The sequence below is a fragment of the Pituophis catenifer genome, unplaced genomic scaffold, assembly GCF_029215685.1.
Source record: "Pituophis catenifer annectens isolate HBS135680 unplaced genomic scaffold, rPitCat1.0.hap2 SCAF_9, whole genome shotgun sequence".
In the NCBI taxonomy this organism is placed as follows: domain Eukaryota; kingdom Metazoa; phylum Chordata; class Lepidosauria; order Squamata; family Colubridae; genus Pituophis; species Pituophis catenifer.
The window spans coordinates 5213873-5236097 of record NW_027256889.1 but is presented as its reverse complement, the minus strand read 5'-3'; the positions used below and the strand labels follow the sequence as shown (position 1 = coordinate 5236097).

General features: G+C 45.9%; 1 protein-coding gene across 1 annotated transcript in view; it reads left to right on the top strand.

The window, feature by feature from the left end:
• The first annotated feature begins 1312 nt into the window (after positions 1–1312).
• GRIK5 (glutamate ionotropic receptor kainate type subunit 5) overlaps positions 1313–22225 on the top strand; it is a 34502-nt gene continuing 13589 nt past the window's right edge. Inside the window, exons 1-11 of the mRNA XM_070950084.1 lie at positions 1313–1397; positions 4120–4284; positions 6400–6497; positions 8035–8200; positions 9985–10163; positions 11141–11194; positions 14752–14913; positions 16369–16521; positions 17774–17878; positions 18463–18570; positions 21604–21807. Coding sequence (XP_070806185.1) covers positions 1313–1397; positions 4120–4284; positions 6400–6497; positions 8035–8200; positions 9985–10163; positions 11141–11194; positions 14752–14913; positions 16369–16521; positions 17774–17878; positions 18463–18570; positions 21604–21807 — 1479 coding nt within the window. The remainder of the gene's footprint in view (positions 1398–4119; positions 4285–6399; positions 6498–8034; positions 8201–9984; positions 10164–11140; positions 11195–14751; positions 14914–16368; positions 16522–17773; positions 17879–18462; positions 18571–21603; positions 21808–22225) is intronic.

Below are 22225 nucleotides of genomic sequence, written 5' to 3'. Positions count from 1 at the left end.
ATTATGTTCTCTATCACCTTCAACGAGGGTTAATTGAAAAAAATTGGGAAAAAAATGCCAGTGGGAGGGGAAATACCACTGATACTTTTCCTATAGCCAACTCTGCAAAGAGTGGAGGGCTGGGATGGCCCCTTCCCTGTCTTATTTCCAAGAAAAGGCATTTTTCCAAGGAGCCAATAGAGAGGAGAATGCAGGAAGCAGCCTGCAAAATGATGGATGGGAAAGTCACCGTTTTGGTGTGTCTTGCTTTTCTCTATCAGCAAGGCAATAATGTAGTAATGTTATAGGAGGGGGGAAGGGGGTCTCCAAACTTGGCAACTTTAAGATTTGTAGACTTCAACTCCCAGAATTCCCCAGCTGGCATGCTAATGAATTTTAAGATGTATGGACTTCAAGGGAGAGTGGAGAGCATTCCATTGGAGCAGGAAATTGATATGCTGAAATGCCAGCATGGCTGAACGTATGCCTCAAGAAGACCCCTTCTAGCCCTCAGGCCTCCAACCACCTTTATGATCCTGTTGCTAGTCTCCCTTGCTGAGTTCTGAGATCCGTTTGGTCCAGGGTTTAAGGCATCAGGTTAGGAAGCAGAAGACTGTGAGTTCTAGTCCCACCTTAGCCAGCCTGGGGATTTTGGGATGTCCCCTTTCTGTCAGTCCAACTGACCTCACAGGGTTGTTGTTGTTGTGGGGAAAATAGGAGGAGGAAGGGGTGCAAGTAAGTTCACCGCCTTGAGTTACGTATAAAAATAATAAAGGCAGGATATAAACAAACCAGCAAACACCACTGATGGTGGGGATAACCCTATATTTCTGCCTGGGTTAATTCAAAAGGTAACGAACCAATAAACGGTAGGGGGAAATTAAGGATGCTTTATGTATGCAGGGGAAACAGTGAAGCATGAACCTGTGGTCTAAAGCCAATTTGCAAGGTCCCTGAGAGAGAGAGCAGAGCGCATTGTTGGCAATTCTCAATCTCCTTTGATTCAGCTAAATTTGAAGATCGGGGGGTTGAGCTGCCTCTTGGAAACCCTTTAAAAACACCCATAAACCCAAGCTCCTTCTTGATCTTGCTGCGTGCTCTCCCAATCAGCAAATTGCCTGCTTTTTACCTGGGTTTCAAATATGTCAAGAAGAACCAAATTGCAAGCTCCAGGACCTTCCTTCTATGAGGTCATTCACCTTCAGTTGTCAGGTGCTCATCTACTGAGACGTGTGCCAGGTACTCATGTAAGGGGGGGGGCATCTTTCTATCCTGCTTGCAGGTGGCAGCGCAGGGGCCACGGCCGAACTTTCTCCATGAGGAGGGGTAGAAGATGCCGGCTTTGCCCGCGCTGCTGCTGCTGCTGATACTCGGCTTCACCCACCAGAGCCTGGAGCTGTTGTCCTCTCTGCGCATGGGTGAGTAGAAGACTTTTCCTGTGGGACGACTTGCCTCCGGAAATTGTGGGGGCTCCATTTCATTTGTCTGAAAGGGTGTAGGGTCTCCTGCTCGAGCAGCATCGTGGCCCGCCAGTGGCCAATGGATCTGGCAGCAGATTTGGACAATGAGGAGGTTGGGGAGGAACGTGGGCCGGTCCTGGAGTCTGGGGAAGGCTCTGATGAGGGCTCTGCGTCAGAGGCAGAGAGGAGGCCAGGGCCGTCTGACAGTTGTCAGCTGCCTTCGGAGTCGGACATCAGTGAGGCAGAGGAACAGCTGGAGCCTGTTCCCAATGTGCGCATGCGCAGAGTTGCCAGACGAAGGGAACAGCTAAAGAACAAGGGTCGACTCAGGAGTAAAGCCACAGGTGGCCGATGAATGGCTCCTCTCAGAGGGAATAAAAGAGGAGCGAAAGGGGAGTGGAGTTTGCAGGAGACAATTAGTTCATTCCTGCATTTTTGCCAAGTATTGCGGCATCTGAAAGATATCAGCCTGGCCACTCTCCAAGCCTGATAAAGATTGTAATGGTGAACTATCTTGAAAGACTGTAGGAGGGGAAAGACTTTGCTGGAGAGGAATTCACTGTCAATTAAATAAAAGGGGTTTATCGGGACGAGGACTCGGCTTCGTGCTGCTGGGGAAGCCTAGGTCAGAACAAACAGGGGGTCGGACTAGAACAGGGGTCCCCAACCCCTGTTGGAAACTGGGCCAGGGGAGTGATAGGCAAGCACGCGCACCGTCAAACTCCACTTGGGTGAGTGGAGGGCACTTGCATTTTGCTCGAAGCTCCACCCGTGTGAATGGAATTTCACGTGCAAACTCCTTCCGCTCGTGTGATGAGCTTCGTGCGTGAGCACAAGCTCCTTCCACTCCACTTGTGTAAGTGGAACTTCGCGCACGAGCGGCTGCCGCCGGCACAAGTGGAGCGTTGCGTGTGAGCGCAAGTACCCTCTGCTTGCGCGCAAAGCTCCATTCACGTGAGCGGAGGGTGTGCACGCTCACAACAAATGGAGCCGTGCGTGCGAGTATGCGCCTGCCACTCACACACCCTTTCCCACTGGTCTGGGCCGTCAAGCTGGGAAAGTTGAGGACCGCCGGACTAGAAGACATCCAAGGTCCCTTCTAACTCTGTTATTCTGAGAGTATTTCAAGATCATTGAGGCTCGTTGAAGCTTGGGGCAGAGAGCCAGGATCTCAGGGAGTCTGATGTTGGGCATGACAGTGTTATTATCATCTCTGCACCCATTTGGCTCCAGGAAAAATGGCAGAACCTCTGAGTTTTGTACACCTTTGCACAAATTTGGAATGTCACAGCTTCGAGCTGCTTTGCTCTCCAAGCTAGAGGCTTCCGAGTTTGTCCAAGGCTGAGGTTAGATTGTGGGTTGTAACACAAAAAAAAAAAACAAGGATCTGGGAATTTGCAAGGTTAAAGAAAAAAGACAATTAAACAAGAAAGATGAGGAAAGCCAGAGCACACGTATTTTGATCCCACTTGATCTGACGTCCTACAGATCAGTGTCTTTCAACCTTAGCATGGCTGGCTTGGGAATTCTGGGAGTTGAAGTCCAGTCATCTTAAAGTTGCCCTGTTTGAGAAACACTGCTCCCGATAATAATTCCCAACACTCCAGCTTGTTCATTGTACTGGCCAGGAATTCTGGGAGATGTCACCTCCACATATTTGGAAGGGTTGACAGTCGTCTTTTGGAGGTGGGTGAGAAAGTCGATTTCTATACTCCAAAGAGTTTCATGTCAGAAGAAAGTTTCTTTGGCAGTAATCAAAATGATCTTCCTTCCTTCCTTCCTTCCTTCCTTCCTTCCTTCCTTCCTTCCTTCCTTCCTTCCTTCCTTCCTTCCTCCCTCCCTCCTTCCTTCCTTTTCTCATCCTTCCTTTTTCTATCTCTCTGATCCATCCTTCCTTCCTCCCTCCCTCCCTCCCTCCCTCCTTCCTTCCGTTTCTCATCCTTCCTTCTTCTCTCTGATCCTTCCTTCCTTCCTTCCTTCCTCCCTCCCTCCCTCCCTCCCTCCCTCCTTCCTTCCGTTTCTCATCCTTCCTTCTTCTCTCTGATCCTTCCTTCCTTCCTCCCTCCCTCCCTCCCTCCCTCCCTCCTTCCTTTTCTCATTCTTCTTTCTATCTCTCTGATCCTCCCTCCCGCCTTCCTTCCTTCCTTCCCTTTCTCATCCTTCCTTCTTCTATCTCTCTGATCCTCCCTCCCTCCCTCCTTCCTTCCTTCCCTTTCTCATCCTTCCTTCTTCTATCTCTCTGATCCTCCCTCCCTCCCTCCTTCCTTCCTTCCCTTTTTCATCCTTCCTTCTTCTATCTCTCTGATCCATCCATCCTTCCTCTCTCTCTCCCTCCTTCCTTTTCTCATCCTTCCTTCTTCTATCTCTCTGATCCATCCTTCCTCCCTCCCTCCCTCCATCCTTCCTTCCTTCCTTTTCTCATCCTTCCTTCTTCTATCTCTCTGATCCTTTCTTCCTTCCTTTTTTTCCTTCCTCCCTCCCTCTCTCCTTCCTTTTCTCATCCTTCCTTCTTCTGACTCTCTTATCCTTCCTTCCTTCCTTCCTCCCTCCCTCCTCCCTTCCTTCCTTTTCTCATCCTTCCTTCTTCTATCTCTGATCCACCCATCCTTCCTTCCTTCCTCCCTCCCTCCCTCCCCCCCCCTTTTTTTGTACCCATCATTGGTTCCTGTCCGACGACCAGCTTCCATTTTGGATGACCAGACTGTGTGTGGCCGTGGGGAGCGACTTGCCTTAGCTTTGGCCCGTGAACACATCAACAGCATCATTGAAGTGCCCGCCAAGGCCCGGGTGGAGGTGGAGATCTTCGAACTGCAGCGGGACAGCCAGTACGAGACCACCGACACCAGTACGTTGGGTGCCCCTCAAGCTGGGCGTGGATAGTCTTCTCAACTCATGAGACCAGGAAGCCGAGAAGGTGGAGCTTCTTGAAGTTAAGGAGGGACCACTGTAAGGAGCCATATCCATTATAATAAAAAAGAATGAAAAGAAGGACTAGGGGTGACATGATAGCAGTCTTCCAATATCTCAGGGGCTGCCCCAAAGAAGAGGGAGCCAAGCTATTCTCCAAAGCATCTGAGGGCAGGACAAGAAGCAATGGGTGGTAACTAAAGGAGAGAAGCAACCTAGAACTAAGGAGAAATTTCCTGACAGTGAGAACAATTAATCAGTGGAACAACTTGCCTCCAGAAGTTGTGAATGCTCCAAGACTGGAGGTTTTTAAGAAGATTGGACAGCCCTTTGTCTGAAGTGGTGTAGGGTTTCCTGCCTAAGTGGTGGGTTGGACTAGAAGACCTCCAAGGTCCCTTCCAACTCTGTCATTCTATTCTAAAGTATTAATAATACGTTGAGCTGGCTCTGTCCATCCATCGAAGTGGGCTTAACTGTACAAAACCCACATCAGGATTGCAACTGTGTGTTGTGTTGAACCTTCAGTTGGAAAGTCCTGCTTGTAAGAACAGCATCCTTATCTCTAGGGTCTATGAGTGATGAACCTCTGGGTTCTCCATTGCATGACTGGGCCTACAAGAAACATTTTGTCACGAGAGGGTGGAGCCATGTCAAAAACAAGAAGGTTCCCCCCTTGCCACAGAGCTTACGAATCTGGGCAGGTGTGGCCCTCAGGGCTCTTTCCTAAAAGAGCCTCCGAAAGCCAGCATCAACGTTTGAATCCTTGGAAGGCCAGTCTAGGCCTTTTGATGAAGATCAGAGGCAGTGTGGTGGAATGTGGTCTGGATTCCCCAGAAGGAAGGGCTAAAGCCCAACCTTGGGCTGTGGACCGGTCTATGGCCTGTTAGGAACCCGGCAGCACAGCTGGAGGCGAGCAGTGGGTGGAGGTGAGTGGTGGGGTGAGTGAACCCTACTGTAAACTGCACATGTGTGGGATCTAGGTTGCGTTCTCCTCCCCCACATCCCGAGTCCGTGGAAAAATTGTCTTCCACGACACCGGTCCCTGATGCTAAAAAGTTTGGCAACCGCTGTTCCAGAAGACCAAGAGACAGCAAACTTTAGACCAGAGGTGTCGAACAGAGGTGGGTTTAAGCAGGTTCTGACCAGTTCTGGAGAACCGGTAGCGGAAATTTTGAGTAGTTTGGAGAACCGGTAGTAAAAATTCTGACTGGCCCCGCCCGCATCTATTCTCTGCCTTCCAAGTCCTAGCTGATTGGGAGGAAATGGGGATTTTGCAGTAACCTTCCCCTGGAGTGGGGAGGGAATGGAGATTTTACAGTATCCTTCCCCTGGAGTGGGGTGGGAATGGAGATTTTACAGTATCCTTCCCCTGGAGTGGGGTGGGAATGGAGATTTTACAGTATCCTTCCCCTGTAACACCCACCAAGCCACCAAGCCACACCCACAGAACCGGTAGTAAAAAAATTTGAAACCCACCACTGGTGTCGAAGCTTGGCAACTTTTAAGATCTGTGGACTTCAACTCCCAGAGTTCTGGGGAATTCTGGGAGTTGAAGTCCACAGGTCTTATACAGCTGCCAAGTTTGTACACCCTCTGGTTTAGATGGTTTGGTTGAGAGGAAGAGAGTCAAGACGACTCATCCCCAGAAATTCTCAAAGCATATTTTGAATGCTTCAAGCAGTTTCCTTTAGTTGGGCAAGGTTTCTGTCTGCAGGAGAGGAACAATAATGGAAACTGCTTAGAAGTAACTCTTGTCTTTCTTTCTTGCTTTTTTTTTTTTTTTTTTGGAGCCTGACAGGTAGTGAGACTAGAATAAGGATTTCCCCCCCCCCCACTAACTTCTAGACTTCCGAACTCCAGTCTTTTTATACTTTTATACTTTTATACTATTCTGCCAAATGATTGGCAGAAAGTAAAAAAGAGAAGTCGTACAATAGAAGCTTGCAAAGGGTATAATTTTGCCCAGCGCAGCAAGGTTGGATTGTGCAAAATGAAGGGGTTTTTGGTTTTTTCCCCCCCTAACCTTCTTCCCCCCCTTCTCTTTTTCATGCAGTGTGTCAGATTCTGCCCAAAGGGGTAGTCTCAGTTCTGGGACCAGCCTCCAGCCCAGCCTCTGCTTCCATCGTCAGCCACATTTGTGGAGAAAAAGAGGTAAGTGGACTCTAACTCATCACCGTCCCTTATATTTTTGGCATCTTCTAGCATTTAGAAGATGGAGATACGGAGATACGGAGGATCCTGGATCTGCGCACCTTCCGTCGCGCTCTCAAGACTTTTTATTCCATCAAGCCGGCCTGGCCTAAATTTTTCCCCTTTAAAATGTAAATTTTAATTTGTTTTTAAAATTATTGGGTGTTTTTAATTTGTCTCGGCCAAATTGTTTAATTCGGTTTTATTCTGTTTTTAAATTTTGTATTTATGTGTTTTATTCTGTGGCTGTTCACCGCTCTGAGTCCTTCGGGAGTAGGGCGGTATACAAATCCAATAAAAGAGAAAGAGAAAGATTTAGCAATAGCAATAGCACTTAGACTTATATACTGCTTTACAGGGCTTCACAGCCCTCTCTAAGCGGTTTACAGAGTCAGCCTCTTGCCCCTCCAACCATATGCGTCCTCATTTTACTGACCTCAGAAGAAGGCAAGGTTGAGTCAACCTTGAGCTGTCAGGATCGAACTGCTGACAGTGGGCAGAATTAGCCTGCAATGCTGCATTCTAGCCACTGCATCACCATGGAGGGAGGGAGGGAGGGAGAGAGGGAAGGAAAGAAGGAAAATAGCAATAGTACCACTTTAAAGTGCTTTAAAATAGAATAGAATAGATTTTTTTAAAAAATTTGATTTATATGCTGCCATTCTCCGGAGACTCCGGGCGGCTTACAATGCGTTAAGCAATAGCCTTCATACTTTTGTATATTTATATAAAGTCAGCTTATTGCCCCCACAATCTGGGTCCTCATTTTACCTACCTTAGAAAGGATGGAAGGCTGAGTCAACCTTGAACTTGGTGAGATTTGAACTTGCAGTAATTGCAGGCAGCAGATGTAAGTGGATGTTAATAACAGTGCTTTAGTCTGCTGAGCCACCAGAGCTCCATTTTATTGGCCAAGTGTGATTGGACACACAAGGAATTTGTCTTGGTGCATACGCTCTCGGAGTACATAAAAGAAAAGATACATTCGTCAAGAATCATAAGGTACAACACTTAATGATAGTCATAGGGAACAAATAAGCAATCAAATCATATTAGGAAACAGTCAATATAAATCTTAAGGATACCAGTCATACAGTCATAAGTGGGAGGAGATGGGTGATAGGAACGATGAGAAGATTAATAGTAATGCAGACTTAGTAACTAGTTTGACAGTGTTGAGGGAATTATTTGTTTAGCAGTGATGGCGTTCGGGGAAAAACTGTCCTTGTGTCTAGTTGTTCTGGTGTGCAGTGCTCTATAGCGTCGTTTTGAGGGTAGGAGTTGAAACAGTTTATGTCCAGGATGCGAGGGGTCTGTAAATATTTTCATAGCCCTCTTTTTGACTCGTGCAGTATACAGGTCCTCAATGGAAAGCAGGTTGGTAGTCATTGTTTTTTCTGCAGTTCTAATTAACCTCTGAAGTCTGTGTCTGTCTTGTTGGGTTGCAGAACCAAACCATGGTCAAGAAACGCCAACAATGTCCTTCTCTCTCCCCTAGATCCCCCATGTTAAGGTGGGTCCCGAGGAAACGCCGAAATTGCAATACCTGCGCTTTGCTTCGGTCAGCCTCTACCCCAGCAACGAGGATGTCAGCCTGGCTGTGTCTTGTATTCTGAAGTCCTTCAACTACCCCTCGGCGAGCCTCATCTGCGCCAAGGCCGAATGTAAGGAAGACCGTTGTGCTCTTTGGCAAGGAAGAAAGTTTTTGGGGTGCCTGGCGTAGGGTGTATGTGTGTGTGTGTGTGTGTGTGATGTTATCCATGTACCTTTAGTTTATTGAGAAAGGGAGCCAGGATTTACATCTACCTGAATGAACATTCTGTCCTTTTGACAGAATCTTGCCAAGAACTCCGTTGGGTAGCTGTATTGCACAGTGGGTAGAGAAAGCTCCTACTTCAACATGATGTGGACAAAATAAGCTCTGTTAGCCAGGGGTGGGTTCTAAATTTTTTTACTACCGGTTCTGTGGGCGTGGCTTATTTTGTGGGTGTGGCTTGGAGGTCATGTGACTAGCTGGGCGTGGCTAGCTGGTCAGAGTCATTTCTGGAAGGTCCTCGCACTTACGACCAGTCCTCGCACTTACGACCCGACTCATTCGTTTGCTTTTAACACTGATCAGCTGTAGGACGGCCCTTTGAAGCCCCGCGGCAAGAGTTTAAACAGTTTTTTTCCCTCTAGTCATCAGCTGGGACTCAGGAGGCAGCAATAGATTGGGGGTGGGACCAAATAAAAGGTAAGAATAACGTGGGTGGGTGGGGGGTGGGAGGGGGGGGAGAACCGGTTCGGTGACGTCATATCGTCACCGCTACCGGCTCGGCCGAACCGGACCGAACTGGGAGGAACCCACCACTGATGCTAGCCCTTGAGCTCCAAAAACAAAACATCTGATCAAGGGCAAGTGCAGTCTATTTCCCAAAGTTAGCACAAACCCTGATTCTGCTGTTGACTTGATGTCATCAGTGCTTGGCAGTAGAGGAAAAATTGCAAAAGAGGGCCGAGGAAGAAAGCAGACAGTAAATTTGAAACAAGCATGGAGATTTGGAATTTTTCTCTCTGAGTGATTTTAAGTGTGGGGGTGCTTCTACGTTCCCCGGAAACTAACTGGATAAGATCTTCTTTCTTTCCTCTGAGTTTAAGCTGAGCATAAAATAGGGAAAGCTGCTTTCAGAGGTAGTCAGCCATGGTTACTAGCACCTCCCCCACCCCCCAAGCAGCTTGGCCTTTATGGTTGATGGAAATTGCAATCTGAAGAGTACCTGCTTGAAAAGGCTGAGCTACAGGTAGTTAAATCTGCATTCAAAATCAAAGTCGCTAAATTAACAAACCTTTGCAAGTTAAGAACATGCAAATCCCAACGGCTGCCGAGGTCGGGGTGAGCAGAGATTACGCCTATTAAAATTATAGCAGGCAGGAGAGTGAGAGTATAGTGTTAATAATACCAGTCCTTCAGATCAAATCGGAGCAATTTTATGCAGGACTGCAGTCGTGAAAATTGCATCCCTCCGTTCAGCCTGCTGGGCTGCTGATAATTATCAACACCTCCCTGTGACTGTAATCTTGGATTTGGGGAGGTGGTGGGGGAAAGCAGACATGTTAAATGCAAAAATTCAATTTAGTATTATGTCTCGTCGTCTCTCGCCTGGGGCGAATGGGTTCGAAGAACAACGTTCCTTGCCTCAAAACCCTCCACCAAACCCTCTTGGGAAGATCAGGCCCTCGTCTTGTTTTCGTGTCTTCCGAAAAGCAGAGGTCAAAAGAGCTTTGATTCCGCGAACAGACTCAGAGATATGAAATCACATTTTGTTTTGTGTGCAGAAGCGTTTATGTTCTGATTGAATGTGTCTTGGGGGGGCCAAGTGGGAAGCCTTAAAGCCAAACCACAGGACTGGAGTCTCTGGCTTGGAGACAAGGTTGGCGTAACCTCCCATTCCTTTCTCTTACCCATCAGGCCTGTTGAGACTGGAGGAGTTAGTCCGCCAGTTCCTCATCTCCAAGGAAACCCTCTCGATCCGGATGTTGGATGACACCAACGATCCCACGCCGCTGCTCAAGGAGATCCGAGACGACAAGATCTCCACCATTATTATCGATGCCAATGCTTCCATCTCTTACCTCATCCTGAAGAAGGTGAGAGGGGGCTGGACTGAGGTAGAAACACAAACGTGTAGGGCAGAGTAAGCAACTCAATTTACACCAGGATGTTCCGTTCGATGGGTCTTTGGCAGTAGTGAAATCCAATTTTTTTTACTACCGGTTCTGTGGGCGTGGCTTGGTGGGCATGGCAGGAGAAGGATACTGCAAAATCTCCATTCCCTCCTCACTCCTGGGGGAAGGATATTGCAAAATCTCCATTCCCACCTCACTCCAGAGGAAGGATATTGCAAAATCTCCATTCCCACCCCACTCCAGGAGAAGGATGCTGCAAAATCCCCATTTCCTCCTCATTCCTGTGAGAAGGATATTGCTAAATCTCCATTCCCATCCCACTCCAGGGGAAGGATGCTGCAAAATCCCCATTCCGTCCTCACTCCTGGGGGAAGGATATTGCTAAATCTCCATTCCCACCCCACTCTGGGGCCAGCCAGAGATGGCATTTGCCGGTTCTCCGAACTGCTCAAAAATTCCGCTACCAGTTCTCCAGAATTCTGGGAGCTGAAGTCTACAGGTTTACCTTGGATCACATTGAATGAAGAGGAATTGTCTGAGGCTGCATATAAATATATATAATATAGTTAATGTATCTAAATAACAAACTTTGTTTTTAAATATTTTTATTATATTTGGTTGGGCCGCACGAGTTGAAGGTTGGCCAGGCCTGGTATAAACCTTAATAGGACCAAAGCATAAATATTTTTGTACCTATTTGGGATCACCTGAAATTACCTAAAAATCTTACTCACCTGCTTATTTTGAAAACAGCTGGAAATGATTGTAAGTCAGGCATCTTGTGACCTGCCCGGTTTTAGAACCCACCAATCATCCATTTCAAATTTCTGAAAAACTCAGCCAGTTTTCTGGTGTTCTCAGCAAGCATAGCGTGTTGTCAAGCAATTGAGATGCTCCCGTTATTGATTCTCCTGAACTGTCTGTTTTTTTTTCTCCAGGCTTCAGAGTTGGGGATGACATCTGCCTTCTACAAGTACATCCTGACGACTATGGTTAGTATCCTGACCAAACTGAGCTTGTACACAACAGAGTCTCCGTTTATGGGTATACAATCCTCTTTTTTAAGAGTCTCTTAAAAAAAAATATCCTTGTTTGATGCTTATTTTTCACTGCTCCCTCCATATTAAGACGGTGCATTGCCCATATTAAAATTTAAGAGTGCGTAGGTTTTACCTCTCAGCAACTCCTTAAAGCAGCTGCCTCTTTTTCTAGAATCTTCCCAGGAAAAGACATAGTTGCTTTAAGGAGTTGAAGACGGATGCGCTGTTCGTGCCCAGTGTGTTCCTAAGCACCTTTGGGAATTGCATTTGAAGCGTTGTGCAGTTCTACTTAGCATTGCAAAACGACAACTTTCAAAGGGTTTCCAGGACTCATAGCTTCAGGGCAGCATGTCAGAGGAGAATATATAAGCTCTGGGCGGCTTGCAGCTAAGGCGGTTATAAGTAGACAGAGACAACCAACACAAATTGTGATGTGTGGACAAATGCGCAGGTGCTTGATGCAGTGTAGAAGGGACACTGTGCTGCTTAAATAACTTATTTAAGTTATTAATTTAATTTAAATAAAACCTGATCTAATCTAATCTAATCTAATCTAATCTAATCTAATCTAATCTAATCTAATCTAATCTAATCAGCAAAGCAGAGGAATGTAAAGTCCATTTTTAAAAAAACAAAACAAAAATCAAAATCAAAGTTTGTTCTTACTTATTTTTCTTTCCTGGCTGTTCCAGATTTGCATGCCTTTTCCAAAGACAGGTTTTTTAAAAAATCCCTGAAAACAAAAATAATACGACTTTGTATTCTTTTACATTTACCTTATAAACGTGGTTACGTTTCAGGGATAAGGATTGGCTTTTTAAATCTGCATTGACAGATAGCACTAGTCTATTAATAGAATGCAATTGCATTTATGACTTTATAGGGTTGTATTAATTTATCTCTCTCTTTATTTCTGTGTCTAATTTAGTGTTTCTTAACCTTGGCAACTTGGAAGACGTGTGGACTTCAACTCCCAGAATTCCTCAGACAGCTGGCTGGGGAATTCTGGGGCTTGAAGTCCACAGGTCTTCCAAGTTGGCAAGGTTAAGAAACACTGGATTAATGTTATGTTCTGAAAGACAGTTGACGCTTTTTGATGAGTGGATGAATGTAACAGATTACAAATCATGCTATCCCTTCTTTGCAATGTCTTTATAGCTCATTTTGATTCTTTGCTTCTCTTTGAGATGCAGAGTGGGCCAAAGCTAAAAATGATGCAACCAAAATGCCAGCTTTTAATAAATTTTTAAAAAAATGCTTTATGACTTCAATCCCGCGTGGATTAATTAACAGGGAGCAAAAATGATCCACCATGGCAGGTGAACCGTGATTACTCTGATGTGGGATCATCCACCCTCCAGAAAGGGGGGTGGGCAGATTGAAGAAATGTGTGGGATGATGACAGAAACAATGCCTGTTTTAACTTAGGCTTATATTTAAATCTAATTGCAGTTAAATTAAATATAACTATTTTAATGACTCCCACACTCAAATAATAGACCTTTGGTTTTATATCTCCTTAAGTCTGGAGAACCCAGTTAAAAGTCTGTAATTTTTCCTTAGGTCCCGTTACAAAGAAAAAAGCAATTCAGTCTTTCAAGCTTTTTTAAATGTTTTTTTCAAATGCTTATCTCCCTTTTTAATTCCCCCCCCCCCTTTGTTCCAACGTAAAAAATGATGGTGGATTTGTTGGAACAAAATTCTCAAAAGCATCATCTTTGACTTCACACCTGACTGTGATTTGCACAATATAAACTGACATGGATCATCATTTTATTTTAAAAAGTGTATATATTCCCCGAATGCGTGTGTGGTCAGGATGTGTCTGCCTGAGACACTTCCACTTGCCAGGTGATAAATTATAGATGGATTAAATTTTATATCGAGACTGGATGCCATTGATGTCATGTAAAATCAAAGCGTTCTGTTTGTTTTTTTATTACATTTTTGCCAGAATTCTGAGCTGCTGATGGATGTGTTCAGGGGAAGGAACCAGGGGTTTATCTTTATTTATGCCATTTATCTCCCTCTCATTCTGGAGAGCCTCCAGATGGTTTATTTACTTTATTGTTTCCCAATCATTTCGCTTTTCTGTTCCTTCCTTCCTGGAGTGATCCCAACGAATCAGGAATCGTGAAATAAATCTACAGGGGATACTTGCCTTGCAACCACATTGGGACCAGAATTTCCATGGTTTAAACAAGTCGCTTGTTAAGAGTCAAACCCAAATTTTACAATCTTTTTGCCATGGTTGTTAAGTGAATCATGCGGTCGTTAAGTGAATCTGGCTTCCCCCTTTGATTTTTGCTTGTCAGAAGCCAGCTGGGAAGGTCACAAGTGGCAATCATATGACCCTCGGATGCTGCAATTGTTGTAAATACTATGTTTCCCCAAAAATAAGACAAGGTCTTATATTAATTTTTGCTCCAAAAGATGCATTAGGACTTATTTTCTGGTTGGGTCTTATTTTGGGGGAAATACGGTACATACTGGTTGCCAAGCACCCAAATTTGGATCACATAACTGTGGGGATGCTGCAACGGTCGTAAGTGTGAGGACTTGTCGTAAGTCACTTTTTTTCAGTGTTATTGTGACTTTGAATGGTCACTAAACGAAGGGTTGTAAGTTGAGGATTACCTGTGGGGACATCATTTACTTTACTTTACTTTATTGTCATTGCACCTCGTACAACGAAAGTAAATGCCATCTTCAGTGTACATTATACATAAAAAAAAATAAAACAAAAAGACACATCCTTCACATTCTATGCAATTGTATTTAAACCCCCTGCTATTGCATTAATCTTGCACTATACAGTAGAATTCAATATACTGTATTTTTCAGAGTATAAGACACACTTCCCCCACCTCCCCTAAACGAGGGTGAAAATTTGGGTGCATCTTATACACCAAATATAGACCTGCCCAGCCGCTGGCCCCCAGAAAATGGGGCGCACGGAGGTGGCAATAGGCTATGGCAATCCCTGCAGCCTGAAACAGCTGGTCTTCGGGAAGGCCGATCCAACCGACAATCAGCTGCTTGTGCTAATCAGGCTGTGCTGAAGCTGAAATTGAAACGGGCTGTTTGCTGCAAGGAGGCAAATTGCTGGGAGGCAGAGGCAGATTTTTCTTTCTTGTTTTCCTCCCCAAAAAACGTAGGTGCGTCTCATAGTCTGGAGTGTCTTATACTCCGAAAAATATGGTAATTACTGCTCTGGGGTAGAAGTTGTTTTTCAGTCTATTTGTTCTTGTCTTTATTGTCCTGTACCATCTGCCAGATGGTATTAGTTCAAAAAAAAAAAAAAAAAAGGGTGCCCAGAATGAGATGGATCTTTAAGAATGTTTTGAAATTTCTGGTGTTGATCTCTAGGTTCCCTTCCATGTTTCTCCTTCCTGTTCCTTGGCAGTCTCTCTTCTATAAGCCTTTGCCTAGGTTGACCTCGGTTGACCTTTTTGAATGTATGTTAAAGAGGAAGGTTCAGTCTACTAATATGTTCACCATCCTTCCAGGATTTTCCAATCTTGCACTTGGATGGAATTGTGGACGAACATTCCAATGTCTTGGGCTTCTCCATGTTCAACACCACACATCCTTTCTACATGGAATTTGTCCGTAGCCTCAACATGTCATGGCGAGAGAACTGTGAAGTCAATCCTTACCCAGGACCGGCGGTAAGTGTGACAACCCAGCATGAGGAAGGAGAGATGACTATACAGGTGCATCTGTGTGGAGGATTATCTAGCTCAGGGGTGTTAAACTCAAGGCCCGCAATCAGATTTGGCCCACAGGGCTGCCCTGGAAACAGTGAAGGATCAGCCTGCGATGTTTCTGCCAGCAAAAATGGGGCTCGGGAGGCTGCGATGGCCTTCTGCAACCTTCTGCCAGTGAAAAGGGAGCTCGGGAGGGCTGCACACGGCTCTCCCGAGCTCTGTTTTCGCTGGCAGAGCACTTGGGACACCGCAGGCGCCCCAACACAACTGACGTTGAGCTGGCCACACCCACCCTGGCCACACCCACCCATCCCCCAAGGTCAAACACAACCGTGATGCAGCCCTCAATGAAATCGAGTTTCACTCCCCTGATCTAGCTGAATAAGGAAGGACCACAGGATTTGGAAAGATTTGCTAGTCCTTAGCTTACAAATGGAGCTACAGACTAGCAATCACAGAGTCATAATATTCCAGATTTGGCGACTTTAAGAGTTGTGATATTTGATGTTGGGTTTGAGGAAATATGGATTGTTGGGTTGAGGAATGAAGGATGTTGGGTTGAGGAAGGATGGGTTTTCGGCTTGAGGAACGAAGGATGTTGGGTTGAGGAAAGATAGATCGTTGGGTTGAGGAACAAAAGATGTTGGGTTGAGGAAAGATGGGTTTTCGGCTTGAGGAACGAAGGATGTTAGGTTGAGGAAAGACTGATTGTTGGGTTGAGGAACGAAAGATGTTGGGTTGAGGAAGGATGGGTTTTCGGCTTGAGGAACGAAGGATGTTGGGTTGAGGAAGGATGGATTGTCAGCTTGAGGAATGAAGGATGTTGGGTTGCGGAAAGATGGATTGTTGGGTTGATGAACAAAAGATGTTGGGTTGAGGAAGGATGGGTTTTCGGCTTGAGGAACCAAGGATGTTGGGTTGAGGAAGGAATGGATTGTCAGCTTGAGGAATGAAGGATGTTGGGTTGAGGAAAGATGGATTGTTGGGTTGAGGAACGAAGGATGTTGGGTTGAGGACAGATGGATTATTGAGCTGACGAACAAAGGATGTTGGGTTGAAGAACACAGCTGAAGTCATCCAAGAAGACATGGATTCTTAACTGCAGAGTTTCCTAACTGCTTCTAACTAAAATTATTTCTGTTCGGCTGAGCTTCAGGATAAACAGTCCTCCACTGTTGACTTGTAGAGATTGTTCAAGATCAGGTTGACTTCATCCTGGTGGAGCACATCCACGCTCACTATCTGACTCACCCAACCCGCCTCCCGTTCTGCAGAAGCACAGATGTTTTAGCGTGGTAGCCAAAGGAAGAATAGCTCTGGAAGAAAAGGGTAGCAAGGAGGTGCCTTTATCTGGACCCCTCCCTCCCACCAAATGCCATAATTAACAGCAGCTGAATTATTTTTGTTCCCCTCCAGCTATCAGCAGCTCTCATGTTTGACGCAGTACACGTGGTCGTGAGTGCCGTGCGGGAATTGAACCGTAGCCAGGAGATTGGGGTTAAGCCCCTGGCTTGCACATCAGCTAACATCTGGCAACATGGAACCAGCCTGATGAACTACCTGCGCATGGTGAGAGGCTGCTTCTCCTAGAATGACAGCTCCCTCCCCCATTTTTTTTTTAAAGCAAAACAAAAACATGCAAATATGTGACATGGTTGTGTAAGCGTTGATGTCTGTCTTGTTAGATTTGCCCAAACGAAGGTCAGATGTTCTCAGTTGGAGCAAATACGTCAATTGCCCGCAGGTTCCCTAAGGGATATGTGGCCACTGACTTTTCTGCTCTTGCCAACAATGGATGGAAAATTTATCCAGTGAAGTGGATGTGCACAATTCAGTCACCAGAAATAAAACTATCCAAATTTAGCACTTGGGGTGAATCTGGCTGCCAATTTTGTTAACTGTGTTGTCTAAACGCAGCCAAAATGGGAGGGTGCCTGTCAGAGTCCTCCCCTCCCTTTTCAAGGAAAAAAACAACAATCCTCAAAGGCTTATTTTACTACCACGTTTCTGTGGCACAACTTAGCACAGTGGTCTCCAAACATGGGCACTTTCAGATTTGTGGACTTCAACTCCCAGAATTCCTCAGCCAGCCATTCCTCAGCCAGCCGGACTATCCAGTATCCTAGGTCAGTGGTCTCCAAACATGGACACTTTTTGTGGACTTCAACTCCCAGAATTCCTCAGCCAGCCAGATCATCCAATGTCCTAGGCCATGGCTGGCTGAGGAATTCTGGGAGTTGAAGTTATCAGAATATTCATGACTGGGAAGACATGGTAACAAGGTCAGCCAATGAATAGACATAGCAACTGGGTCAGCCAATGAGAGCTGTTTAGAAACAGAAACTTAAGCAAGAAGTCTGGGCGTGGCTTCGGTATTAAGCTCTGAGCTCTGAATTAGTCTGTCTGCTGAATTGGAACTAAAACTACTCTGCTTGTGTTTTTTCTTGTAACTGCTACGTTGGAAGAATCTGCTATTGGTATTGTACATTTATCTTCATGTGTTATTATGTATATAAAGAAGTTAATGAATCCTGCTGCATCAGTCTGCCTGTGCGTGCTTTCTGGATGTTTGATTTCTGCAACAAACTCTGACAGAAGTCCACAAGTCTTAAAGTGCCTGTGTTTTGGAGACCACTGACCTAGGACATGGGATAATCCCCTTCCTTATTTGGGCGATGAAGAGATCCAGAGTTCTCCCTTCTCCCTGTAATTTACAACTTGTGAGCCAGTTTTGGCTGTGCCTCACTCTCATTCTCCTGTGTTTTTCTCTCTGTCTTCTTCGATTTGCACCCCATTCCTCTGTCTCTCCATCCCTGGCTAGGTAGAGTATGACGGGCTGACGGGACACGTGGAATTCAACAGCAAGGGTCAAAGAACCAATTATACCCTGAGAATTCTGGAAAAAGGACGACATGGACACCGGGAGGTAAGAGGACTAGATTTTGAGTTTAGAATTCCCTGTTTGTGCAAAGATTACAGATAGTCCTCGACTTAACAACCATTTGTTTAGTTGCTGTTCAAAGTTACGACGGCACTGGGAAAAAAGAGATATTGTCAGGTGTGCTTCCTTCAAAGTCCAGGAAAGAATGACCCAAACTCCATTGTTTATAGAGAAAGGTACTTTTACTAGAAAATGAAGTGACTTAGTGACTTTCACACTTAGGACCTTTGCAACATGCCCATGGTCACGTGATCGAAATTTGGACGCTTGGCAACTGTCTCACATTTATGACGTTTGCAGTGTCCCGGGGTCACGTGATCCCCTTCTGCAACCTTCTGACAAGCAAAGTCAATGGGGGAACCAGATTCACTTAATAACGGTGTTAGACACTTGGCAACCGCCGTGGTTCACTTCCTTGCCACGACTGTGGGATGGGATGAGACTCACTTAACAGCTCTCTGGCTTAGCGACTGAAATGTTTGACTCAATTGTGGTCGTAAGTCGAGGACTGCCTGTGTACAGGATAAATCTAGCAAGAAACCTATAACTCCGGGCTTCTTTCTCAACAGATTGGGGTGTGGTACTCTAACAAGACCCTTGCAATGAATGCCACAACGTTGGATATCAATGCCGCAGAGAGCCTGGTCAATAAGACGCTAGTGATCACCACCATCTTGGTAAGTGCCCTCCTCCTTGTCTTCTTCTTAGTGGCATTTCTTCATCTTTTGAAAACCAGGCTTGAAATGGTTGTGCAGGTGACTTGGTTAAAGTCAACCAAGGATGCAAAGGATGACTGGGAGCCCTTGGAGTTGTGAACACAAGGGAATGGTAGCTTGTTTAAGTGTTCCATGTGTGAAAGAGAGGGTCCTACTGTCAAGCCTGAATTTTACTTGGGTGTGGGATTTGTAATGGGTGGCATTACTTGGAGCCTGACACCTACAGCAAAAATTTCCTCTTTCCTGTTTGGTGGTTCCTTGATTCATTCACAGACCCCTTCGAAGATGATTGTGAAAAGTGAATAACAGAGTTGGAAGGGCCCTTGGAGGTCTTCTAGTGTGCAACCCCCCACTCAGGCAGGAAAACCCTATACCAGTGATGGCTAACCTTTTTGTCATCATGTGCCAGGAGCAGGGGAGGGAGGGGGTCGTGTGCACGCATGCCCACATCCATAATTCTATGCGCCCCCACCCTGCACATATGCGTACGACCCCCACCCCATGCTCTCCCCCAGCTCCTGGCATGCGATGGCCTGGTAGGCCCGTTTTTCTCTCTCACCAGTCTCCAGAGCCTTTCTAGGAGTCTGGGGAGGGCAAAATGGCCTTCCCCACCCCCACCCCCCCCAGAGGCCTTCTGGAGGTTGGAAATGGCCCATTTTCTAACTTCCAGTGGGGCCAGAAGGCCCATTTTTTGCTGTCCCCAAGCTCCAGAGCCTTTCTAGGAGTCTGGGGAGGGCGAAAACGGCCTTCCCCATCCCCCTGGAGGCCAGAAACGGCCTGTTTGCCAACTTCCAGTGGGACCATCACGGCTCTATATCATTCCAGACAAATGGTTGTCCAATCTCTTCTTAAAAACTTGGAGCGCCCACAACTCCTGAAGGCAAATTATTCCATTGGTTAATTGTTCTCACCGTTAATACATTTTGCCTTAGTTCTTCTCTCCTTGATTAGTTTCCACCCGTTGCTTCTTGTCCTGCCCTCTGGTGCTTTGGAGAATAGTTTGACTCCCTCTTCTTTGGGGCAGCCCCTGAGATATTAGAAGACTGCTATCCTGTCTCCCCTAGTCCTTCTTTTCATTAAACTTGACAACATCATCATCATCATCATCATCATCATCATCATTATTATTATTATTATTATTATTATTATTTATTGAATTTATATCCCGCCCTTCTCCCCGAAGGGACTCAGGGCAGTGAACAGCCGAAAATTAAAATAACATACAATATAAAAGTTAAGATAACTAAAAATAAATTAAATTAATCGGCCTCCCAATTTAAAACCCCAAGCTATACAATTAAAAAACTAACCCATAAAACCTATTCAGGCCAGGCCGGCTTGCTGAAATAAAAACGTCTTCATACCCAATTCTTGAAGCCGTTGTTCGTATATTTTAGCCTCCGGTCCCCTAATCATCTTTGTTGCTCTTCTCTGCACTTTTTCTAGAGTCTCCACATCTTTTTACATAGTGGCATACTTCCCTTTACATAGTGAGGACTTCCTCCATATCAGTTTGGAGTTAGTTCTTCACTTCCAAGAAAATAGTTGAAACCGCTGCTCGAAATGGTCAAACTCCTCCGGCTCATCTTAGGGCTGAAAATGGGATGGTGGTTTTGATGGGTAAACAATAATTAATGTTTGGCATGTACTTCCCTACAATGGACTGATGACAAGTGTGCTTCAGTTGAGGAGGAAGAAGAAAAAAAAAGAATTAGGCAAATTAATGAAGAGCCGTGATTGCGATTGTGATTTTCATGCACAAAAGAGGTGCCCGTCCTTCTGCGTATGAGTGGGTACAGAGAAACAAAAAGCGCAGATTGTTGGGTTGTTATGATGTGCTGTTGTTGAACCTCTGGAAGGATGGGGCTGGTTCCTCTAACCCTTCGTCAGAATTGAGGCAGGGAGCCAGGCGCTCTTGAGCTAATTTCAGAAGTGCTCTGTAAGTGGTCAGGACAGATTTCTGGGGGAAAACTATGGCTCCTTTCTCTAGCAGGCTGATGAATGGGACGGGAAAGAGAGAAATAGAGGAAGAGGGAAGGGATGGGAAATCCCATCCTCTCATGGCCATGAGATAGCATCTGACCGATAGCTCAGAGAGTCAGCTTGGCCTAGTGATTAAGGTGCTGGCCTATAAACCAGGAGACAGTGAGTTCTAGTCCTGCCTTAGACATGAAAGCCGGCTGGGTGACTTTGGGCCAATCATCAGGAGACTTTGAGTTCTAGTCCCGCCTTAGGCATGAAAGCCAGCTCAGTGACTTTAGGCCAATTACCAGGAGATTGTGAGTTCTAGTCCCACTTTAGGCATGAAAGCTGCTGGGTGACTATGGGCCAATCACCGGGAGACTGGGAATTCTAGTCCCGCCTTAGACATGAAAGCCAACTGGGTGTCTTTGGGCCAGTCACACTCTCTCAACCAACTACCTCACAGGGTTGTTGTTGTGGGGAAAATAGGAAGAAGGAGGAATATTATGTATGTTTGGGTTTGGGGTTCTCCTATCAAAAATATGTCATATCTTGAGGACGGTTGCCTGTTATCTACTAGCTCAAGGGTCTTCACACTTGGTAACTTTAAGATTTCTGGACTTCAACTCCCAGAATTCCCCAGCCAGCACATGCTAAGGTAAAGGTAAAGGTTCCCCTCGCACATATGTGCTAGTTGTTCCTGACTCTAGGGAGCGATGCTCATCTCCATTTCAAAGCCGAAGAGCCAGTGCTGTCCAAAGATGTCTCTGTGGTCATGTGGCCGCCATGACTAAACGCCAAAGGCGCACGGAACCCTTTTCCCTTCCCACCAAAGATGGTCCCTATTTTTCTACTTGCATTTTTTACCTGCTTTCGAACTGCTAGGTTGGCAGAAGCTGGGACAAGTAATGGGAGCTCGCCCCGTTACGCGGCACTAGGGATTCGAACCGCTGAACTGGCGACCTTTCGATCAACAAGCTCAGCATTTTAGCCACTGAGCCACCCTACCTCATATTATATCTTGGCTTACAGGAGAACCCCTACGTGATGCGTCGGGCAAACTTCCAGGAACTGTCCGGTCCAGCACAGTATGAAGGCTTCTGCGTGGACATGCTTCACGAGCTTGCCGACATCCTTAAGTTCCGTTTCCAGATCAAACTGGTGGATGATGGGCTTTACGGGGCTCCTGAACCTAATGGGTCTTGGACCGGCATGGTGGGAGAACTCATTAACAGGGTAAGGCTGTTAGGAAAAGCCCAGCCTTGTTATGTTTTTTTTTTTCTCCCCTACAAAAATTTCCATTAACCAGACAGATCTTAACAGTGAAATTGTATGTGGAAAGCATGCGGAAGTTGGTTTTAGGAACCAGGCTTAGAATCTTACTAGAAGACAGGGGTGGGCTTCAAAAATTTTAGCAAGGAGTTCTCTGCCCGGTTGCTGGGTGGGCATAGCCATGGTGGGCGTGGCCTAGTTGGCCTCCTGCACAGTGGTGGGTTTCAAATTCTTTTACTACCAGTTCTGTGGGTGTGGTTTGGTGGGTGTGGCGTGGCGTGGCGTGGCGTGGCAGGCATGGTTTGGTGGGCGTGGCAGGGGAAGGATACTGTAAAATCTCCATTCCCACCCCAGTCCAGGGGAAGGATACTGTAAAATCTCC